Source organism: Cyprinus carpio, chromosome A18 (genome assembly GCF_018340385.1).
Source record: "Cyprinus carpio isolate SPL01 chromosome A18, ASM1834038v1, whole genome shotgun sequence".
Lineage (NCBI taxonomy): Eukaryota > Metazoa > Chordata > Actinopteri > Cypriniformes > Cyprinidae > Cyprinus > Cyprinus carpio.
The window spans coordinates 20,652,935-20,662,861 of NC_056589.1; the positions used below are offsets into that span (position 1 = coordinate 20,652,935).

Below are 9,927 nucleotides of genomic sequence, written 5' to 3' on the forward strand. Positions count from 1 at the left end.
TTCTGCCAGAGGTTGTGTGATGGTGTGATGGCTTACCATGAATAAGTCTCAGAATAATTGGCAGCCGTTATTCCGCTGTTCCTCTACTGAGAGAGAAATCATCTTTAGGACGGCAGCAGGGACACATTAACCCTTGAGGGCCGGGTGTAAGCATCACAATAAACCAGCACAATTGCCAGTTAACTGGGTTTACAAGCAAACATAAAGGGCACATACAATTATAAAGCGGTTCTTTTTGATGGACAAACGTTTCAGTGTGATTCATCCAAAAATAGTAATTAGAGTATTAGCAATAGCAAACATTTCAGGTTCTGATTAAAAAAATAAATAACTCTTGATAAATCAGATTGGATTATTTGCTGATAATCAAAAACTTCAGCAAAGCAAGCTATCATTTAAAGCAGCAGATAGTTCATCAAGTGTTTATGTCGACTGAAATTTCTGCTTGCCATTCCAATAAGCACTATGTCATTGCGGCTTATGCAATTGCTTGTGATGAAAACTTGACAACATAGTATGTAATTTATTATAATAATAGAGTGCAACAGTCGGGTTCCATAAGTAACAAACTCCCATTCATTAAAAAAAAAGACACAGTGATGATATATTCTTTTGTTGAAGCCATCAGCCCACATTATTTCTTTCTTATTTTTTTAGACTAATCCTTTCAGGTGAAAAAACTACATTACCCAGGGACTCTGCAAATCTCCAATCCGAGAAAAAACACACACACCACACAGACACAAAAAAATTATTTAGTGCCACCTTAATTATGTGTGTGTGTGGATGTGTGTGTAGGTGTGTTTCTGTATACATAATCAGCATTTCCAATGTTTTTATTTTAATTCTCATTTCCAATTATTTACACTGTCTTGTACCTTTATTTTTTTGTTAATCATTCACTGAAGCTTGTAGAATATGCCCTCTGAAGACAGCTTTCCCAAGATCAGAGTAGCCAGAACTGGAGTAGTTGCTAATGTTACTTTTTTCCTACATCCACACAATCATGTTGATGTTTTTTTATTTTTATTTGTTTGAAGTTTTAGGCCAAGCCGAAAAGAAAAGAACAAGTTACTTCTATCTATACCATAGTGTTTTAAACTTTTCTTAATGCACTGGCTCAAACCATTGGCATCGTCTACATGATCTTTATTTTCCTTGGATTTTCTCCTAGCTGGAGGGGGCAAACAAAGAAAAATGTCTCTGTTGTTTCAGGACTCCCCAAATCAGTTTTGTCTCAATCCATTCTCATGGTAAGCGTACCGAGTCCCAGTGGACCACTAATGGCAAGTAGAAACCGTAGTCAAACCACAAGAATGTGGTTAGCACTAATAAGAACTGGGAGGAGCTAGAGGACAGACAGTAGAAAGCAAAACGCGAGTATAGATGTTCTCATGTTATGTACTGTTCAAGAGGAATTTGTTCCCATCTGAATTTGTTCTAATGAATAGGTTAAAAGGCTACAATGATTTATTTCTTTTAGTCTGTGATCAACAAATTGGAATTTTTCCTGTTGTGCCCCAGTTCTTCAAACTAAGTTCAAATCAATGATCACATGAACCTGCAGGCCAGGAGCTGATTGCTGGTGGAGCAAGTCTCTGTAGCTTTCCTTCTCCAGTTCTCAACCCTGCCGATGATGATAGAGATTCAGAAACATTTACCAGTCATTTGTCTCATTTATTCATACTGTTCTCTTACAGATAGAGGCTTACACAGATGGACACGTCCTTTCAGGTTTCTTCTATTCCATAATCTGTGTTTTTATGTGGTATTTAACTTGTATTCAGTTAATTACACCACCTTTAAATACATAGTTTTATAGTAAAACCGTTTATATATAAAATGGTTTATTATGGTATTGTAATCATCTGAAAATAAACATTTGGAACATGTCCAAGGCAATTGGAGTTTGTTCAATATAAGATGACAGAAAGAACATGTCCAAAATACCATTTCTATGTTAATGTACATCCTAATCTTGGGGGTTCTCACAAGAGGTTTTGTTGGTAGGATAAACAAAATGGTGTATTCACATTTAATTGGAAATGTTCTCCGCAAACATTTCATTGACTCTATATAGCATGTTTCAGTACCAAAACAGTATGCCTCTAATCCAAATAAGATACCGCAAGACGGCTGTCAAACAATCTGGCAGCAGAATCAGTTAATTCAAAATGTTAATCAGTGAGCAAACAGCACTTGCCTTAAAAAAACAAAAGCTCTTATTCACTGTAACTGTTTTGGTTCCCTCCAAGTCCTTTGTAGTCTTTTGAGAATAGTATTTATATATATATAGACTTCTATCGATTTAAGATATAATAGATAGATTTGTGGAATTTATGATTTAGCTTCAGTCCCTTGTAATGTATAAAACAGAACAACAAAAGAAAAATAAACTGCTACTTTTATATATCTCTAGGACTGCGTGGGTGATTATGACTATATAACAAAATAGATGTACCTACTCCTCTGATTGGGAAATCCATTGGACTTGATGATGCGTTTGATAAAACGAAACAGAGGCCTTGGGGTAGCGAGGCTTATTTTTGTTCCTGAAGTCCACATAAGAAACGCCGAACCTCTCTTAATAGCCCTCATCCCACTCAACCATTGTCTAGAAGGGACCACGGCAGTGTAGCCCTTCACATTACACTCCATCCCTGATAGCTGCAGGATAACGACAAATAAAAATACATCATAATTTGTACAATTTATGACAAATTCGTCATAATTTACTCACCACCATTTGTATGACTCTATTAAGATTTTTTGAAAAACTTCTCAGTGTTTTTTTTTATTTATTTATTTTTTACTTGTCCATTACAATGATTCTTAATGGGGTCTAATAATTGTTTTGTACCCCATTGAATTCCATTATATGGACAAAAATACGTTTTACGCACATTCTTCAAAAGATCTATCTTTTGTGTTCCTACAGGAGTAACGTAGGTCTGCTGAATTGTTTTTTGAAACAACATGAGGTGTGAGTAAATGATGACAGATTTTCCCATTTTTGGGGTGACCCATCCCTTGACTCATTTGTGGACTGTTACCTTTGAGTATTTCATTGATTGTACGGCCTTGTATCTACGGTATCCTCCATTCAATCACACAGTTCTGTTCTGTGCACATCATCTTCTCTGAGAAGCCCAGTTGCAGTGATGTACGATCATGGGGTTTTCCCATATTCGAGTCTTTCGAAGGTCAAAGAGCATAATTCAAGAATTGTCCATTCTCTGACATGATGCAAAAGACATTACATCTAAAGATATATTATGAATGAAACAAGATCAAGATTCAGCATGAGGAAATGGATTGAAACCGTGTTGCCTTCTTTAAACAATAACACGTTTGTTGTACACCTTTATAAAGTTTGAGCAGACGGCGGGAAGCACCAGGGGAACCGACGAGTAGAGAACACTCCGCCCAGGATCAGGCCACGTGGGTGCGACCAACTCCGCTACAGTCCCAATCTGAGAAGTAGGTAGTAGCCACGGCTGTGAAGGGAAGCTCTTTTGGGTGATGTAGCGTGTGGGTGAAGTGACCCACGCCTAGGAAGGTCAGAGGTTGCCTTTGATGGTAACTCTTCTCCTGAGAAGAAAAGGGGGGAAGACGAGATGTTCCCCAAACCCTGCTGTGCGCTTTTTCCTCCCTTGGATACAGAATTGTCATTAATATGCTGGATTGTGCCAGTTCTATTACTTCACATACTCAACATTTACTTTGCAACAGTACCATATGAAGTTCCTTCCATCACTTGAGGATAATCTCCATGAAAGAGGGTGTAGCAAACCAGCCTATTGTTAAAAACTTGGACAAATCCTCTGCAAGCCATCACCCCTCCTCATGTCCTTCTGGTTAGTGATGTCCACAGGCTCACCCCAGTCCCCGGACAGTGAAATGCCCACCATACCTAGAGAAGGAAAGCAAGCCCGGAAGGGTTCAGAGTGTCATTGTTAATAAACCTTAACGATATTGGTAAGCACATAACCTCTTTGTTTGTTTCGCCACCTGAGTATCGTAAGTGTGCCAAACCTTAGGCATTGTGCCTGGTAGTAAACCCAACACACACAGTTTTGTGCACATAACTCCATTCTGAAAGTACCGGATGGTACAGATTGTTGTGGGTCAAGGCGGTGATGGGTCACCTTAATGAGGTGGTTGAGCTGCTCTGTAGGCCCCAGTGCCCCTGAGCGTTGAGTCCCGGAGCTATGTTCTCCAGTTTCATATCCTAATCTTCCTGCCACTGACTGACACACAACATGAGCATTAATAAGCACATCCTTGTACACAATTTGCTGATATTAACTAGATATGAAACTAGAGTGAGCATACCCAACGGGGTTGTTAAAAGTTAGCCAGTATTTTGACCAGGTCCCCATAGCGTTCAAAAGCAAGATTGGCAAAGTCATTGAAATAATTAATCATGCTGAGGTATCTGCCATCCACCCATATTTCTCCTGGAAAACCTGTCCAGCAATGTTACAGACACCGATTGATAAATGATAAAAACTTTCCCTAAAAAGGTACAGACTAAATCCATTATTACTGCAGTCAATACAGTGAATGAATTAAGGTGAATTAAAATGTGTATTCATCTTTTTACTTGACAGATACTGTTGAAAGACATTGTTGAGAGGGTCAAGTAAATGTAAAATGAATCGAATTGGCTCTCTTTACTTAGAAAATGAAAAGGAGGCTGTGAGGGACAGACAACTGGTCTGTTCTTTATTTTAAGAGTCACATTAGCAAAACTTTGAAGTTTGTGGGCAAAAACGGTCTATTATTGGCGAGTAATGTAGGGAGTATTATAGTGTAGAGAGATACACGTGGGTTTAGAAAATACTTACCCACCCTTTTAAAAATAATCACTTTTGTTGCTTTTGCAGCCTGACAATGAAGATGGCCACAGTTTTTGTTTGTATCAGGCTGTATTTTACTCAGTGTACCTAGTATAATAAGGCTCGGATAAAACAAAACTTTGCGTTATCTGAACAATTTAAAAACATAAGAGCCCACTGAACAGTCTGCTGCCTCACAGCCTTGCTTTAATTCAAATTAAATATGCCATTTTAGATCTATTCATCAAAATGTTCTAAGAGAGGTTTTAATAATATGAATATATAAATAACGCCTATTAATAAGGGCCTATTGGATTATGCAGGAATACCCACTGTGCAGCGGTCCAATGATAAAAGGGTCACAATGGGAGTGATATTGTGTTTCAAGCAGCTCATCAATAAGAAGCACTATAGTACTGACACTCCTTGTCATCACCCCCACATGGTCAGCTGCAACTGCACAGGAAGTGGAGCTCAAAATCATAATGGGAATTATTAATAACAAATATCTTGACGATAGAGCATGCAGTACAGATCACTTATCACTCTGAGTCCACGCTTGGCACTGAATACCGGGCCAGGAGATGCAGAAAGAACCGGATAGTGATTCAGATTCAGCTCTTTCATCAAATTGTGAAATATGCATCCTATTACAAGAAAAAAATGAAAGCAAAAATGTTGTTGCATTTCAGCTGGGGCTTTCGTAGTCAAAACGTCCATAGCAAGTAACCAAAACACGGTCACCTTGATGTTTAGTAGTACCCTCACATGAAGAGTCTCCAGTATCTTCAAGAACGTCCTTTCCCTTCTTATGAGGTGAACAATCAAAGTATGCTCAGTCCTTTTTTTTTTTCCCCCCCCTGCTTTGTCCCAGGCCTTCTTCTGTTTTGATAGGCTGAACTTTACCGGCGCCCCACGAAAATCCTGACAAGTCGTGATAAGGGGGTCAGGAAATTGAGAAATCAAAAAATTCCCTTGTCTTTCGTGACATATAAAAGGTCATTGTACTTTGAAAAACATCCGGTAAGAATCAGAACTCAAAACTTTCTTTTAGTCTAAAAAACAGTTATTATTGAAGCCAAAATGACAGGGTTGTGGAATGTGACACTTCTAGTGGTGGCTAAAAAACAGCAAACTAGCCTATTTACTTCTAAATTATGTTTTTGATGATAAAAATCTTGATTTAACTGATGGAGTGGACCTCAGAGAACAGTTACAAAATAATGATACTATAAAAAAGGCAGATCATGCAGCTGAGAAAAAGAAGCTGTATGAGTAATGGTGGGCTCATACCATTTGGAAAGTACCATAATAGAAGGAGTCATTGGTTGTTCGCTGACCAGTCGAAGTCCTCAGAGCCGGCAGACAGACACAACCACATCACAAGCAAATGACACGCGCGTCCAAGACAGTGTGACGCATCATATTCCAGATCTCAGCTCCAGCTCGTGACTCTCAATCAGCACCCACGCTCTCCTGATCATGAGAGGTAGTTCTACTCATATCACTAGACATGATTCCAATTCTTCACTGTTTCTGAAACAATGCCATTTGCCCAGTAATGAATTACCAAACATCTTTTTCCAACATCCGGAAAAAAAAAAAAAAAAAATTGCACTCATACTCTTCATTTGAACATACCTCTCACAGAATTTGCATTGATTCCTGATGGAAATGGATTGGAAATTAAAATCAATGAAAACTATCCCACATCCAACTTTGAAGTTTGCCATACAGAGCCTGTTACTGTTCAGCTTGGGTGACAAAGCACCGTGCTGTACTAAAGGTGGTCCCATGACCCCAGTGTAGTCCCAAAAGCCTTACTATTGAGGGTCAATGGACTGTGATCACATTTTGCAATGGTGGACAGATCTCTTACAAATGGGTTTTCACTCTGTAGCAAAGGTAATGTTGGAGAGGCTGATACTCTTGTGTTACCCGTAACAATGAACGGCATATGGTGGGATAAACTGACCCCAAATTATTACACAACAGGTTTCAGATCTTACTTTGACACTTATGTTGAGTTATTGTGACTTTAAGTAGTGCATAACTTGTATTTTAGCAAGCAGTAATGTGTGAAAAGCAAATAATACAGGAAAAATAATATTGAATTTCAATTTAAAACATGTTTGGTGTATCCACAAACCCTACTTTCTACATAAAAACTTTATTAAAAAATATAAAAGTAAAAATATTAAGTATGTTTTCACATTTATTTTGTACTATATATAGGACATAGCCTACATATTTCTAAAACAATCTATTTTGCACTTTAAGAATATATAAATATTAAATATGCTTAAGGTTATATCAGGCTATATATAAGGTTATATAATCTATTATTGTGGCTTCATTTTCTTCAGAGTTGCCCCTAGTCTTTTTGTAAAGTGTAGTACATTGTTAACAGCTTTTTAGAAAATGCAGAATGCTGGTAGTGTGTTTTACTGCATTTGCAGGTTCATGCTGTGGATTTTAATAATACCCTGGCCAACAGAGGAAATACGGCTGTCTGATCATCATACTTGCCTTTATTACCATGTACCTTTATTAGGTGTAAAGTAAAAATGTCATTCACACGTCATACATCCCCCCTTACAGCAGGCACCACCAAAACACCCAACCAAACAAACTGCATCACTCTGTTAAAGAAACAGTGCTAAGTTGAAGTGTTTTAAAATGCAATTACGCTGAGCACCTTCTTCAAAATCCGCAGAAAATATGCTTTTCTCTAACTCTCTGTACATTAACAATGCTGCACGTGAAGTACAAAGTTATAATTCTGGCTCAGCTAGAACAATTGTCATGCCCATGCATACACAACCTATTCCACACACTCATCCAAATAGAAAAAAATACCTCTGCTACTTCACAAAATAAACATGTACATACCTAATACTTATCATCAGCATCATAATAATAATGCATTCAAATCTGAAAGCAATACAATACAATATTAAATAAAGCCTATATAGTACAGCATCTCTTGGTGAACACCATGAAATAGAATTGGTGCGATCTTTCATTTATATGTATTTAAAAAATACATAAAGTGCAGGGTTGGCCAACAGCACAGTAATAGAAGGAGTTGTATTTGTGCTACACATACTTCTGGAGGATTTTATAGATAGGTGAACCAACAGTTTATCTAAAGCAACACCAATCTAAGACAGAGAGACAGTTGTAGTCTCTATCAGCATGCCAAATGTGCAGAGACTACACACCTAAACAGGAGTAAATAATAACGCTTTCTTTGCAGGCACAGTCAGTAGTCATCATCGTCTTCCTCATCTTCTAGCACCATATCGAGGTTGTCATCTGCATCATCATCCTCGTCATCATCCTCTTCCTCCTCCTCTTCTTCTTCCATGTCATAGTCTATTTGAGCACCTAATACTAGTTTGGTCTGGTTGATCTCAGTCTCATCATCTAGGTTGACTTCCACCTGTGCACAACAAATATATATATATATATCATAATTTGTCATCTTAATTGTCTTTTAACTGGGTGTTAAAGAAACATAACTGAACCTAACCGATCTCAAAGTTTTGAATAGTGTACAGTAAATCATGAAACTTTATCATAATTTAATTTTGTTTTGTTCTGACCTGATTGTATCATGATGCAGCGAGTTTTAACATACTTGACCACAAATGTGAATTTATGCTTTTTTTCCATTATGGAGATTTGCAATATAAATCACTATTCACATTTGTTGCATGAAAGTCAAGCTTTGAAATTCTGCCTAGTGTTTTATGAAATAAATAACATACATTAAACAAAAATGTCAGGTTAACAGAAAAAATAACAGAAAATAGGAGCACAACATATTATATATTTATACTTATTATTACTTTTATTATTATAAAATATTATTGCGTGTACTACTCCTCAATAAGTATCACCAGTGTTTAGAATAGTGGAAGAACAACACTTTTTTTTTTCTTTTTTGGTGTTGTCCTTTTGTTTATTTACCTCAGGGGCAGGGACTTCATTTGGGCTCTCTTCAGACTGAGCATTTATCATTGACCTCAGAGTCCCTTCCTCAAACTGGTGAACATCAAGACCGTTTTAGTCAGTGTTATGCATAAAGACCACAATTAAGTATTTACATATGTTTGTTCTTACCTTAAGTCTGTTGAGCTGATCTTGCAGCATGACTTTAACTTTCAGAAGAGTCTCCTCTTCCTTTTTGAGCTCCTGAAGGCGACTCAGCATAGTGGATGAGTATTTCTACAGCATTACTGCACACAAAATCACAAGAAAATGTCTTTAGTTTGCTCTATTACAGGGCATGACCTCAGGATTAAGAAACAAACACTTATTGTTTTATATGCACTACAAATTATGTTTTAAATAACGTGGAAATTAACTGGACGTAAGATCAAATCGGAGATGGAATTTGTAATCGTGCTTGCTGTTTAGTTCATGAGTACATCTTGTTCCTGATTTCCTGTGGTTTAAAGGTTGTTATTGGTTTTCCAGAGAATTTCGCGGCCATTAAATGAGTTATCGAGTTTTAGTCAGACCTTTAATAGATATATAAATAACGCATCTTCTAAACGATTATTTTACTGACATTTTCTAATGTAAAACCGTGTCGTAACACATCTTATAATAATGTACTGTGCAGACTCAGCTCATTTAGCAAGCATGCTAGCGGAAATAAATACAGTTAGAAGCAATTTATTTCGTTTAACGTCACTCATTTCTTTTTAAGCCTCATAAACCAAAACGATTTGACTTACTTTACTGGTTCAACACGCACTGGGGGAAAGTGCATGATTTCGAATAAACTGTTAATTTATTTTCCTCTCAACTCCACAGTTGTAGCATTCTGAAGAACAAGTCACGCTCATTTCCGCGCGCATGCGCATAAAGCACGTGAAAAGTGCCGCGGGTCTGAACTGTCCAGAGTCATTCTGCTAGATCCCTTCTATATTATATAATATAAATAAAAAGACATTAACTATACATAATAATGTAATATTAATATTTATTTTCATATATTTGATATAGTTCTAGATTTAGTTTTTTTATCATTGTATTTTAAATATTATATTATATATAATTTATATTATAAATA

At 37.0% G+C, this 9,927-nt stretch overlaps 1 protein-coding gene and 1 pseudogene across 1 annotated transcript; both read right to left on the reverse strand.

Moving 5' to 3' along the window:
• Positions 1–3,335: 3,335 nt before the first annotated feature.
• Positions 3,336–6,798, reverse strand: LOC122148641 (annotated as a pseudogene).
• Positions 6,799–7,778: 980 nt separating this feature from the next.
• LOC109092236 (snRNA-activating protein complex subunit 5-like) lies at positions 7,779–9,723 on the reverse strand. The gene is made up of 4 exons (XM_042775347.1): positions 9,590–9,723; positions 8,970–9,085; positions 8,817–8,891; positions 7,779–8,286 (listed from the first exon to the last, which is right to left on the reverse strand). Exons 2-4 carry the CDS (start codon positions 9,057–9,059, stop codon positions 8,107–8,109), a joined length of 345 nt encoding a protein of 114 aa, XP_042631281.1. The 5' UTR covers positions 9,060–9,085; positions 9,590–9,723; the 3' UTR covers positions 7,779–8,106.
• Positions 9,724–9,927: the final 204 nt, after the last annotated feature.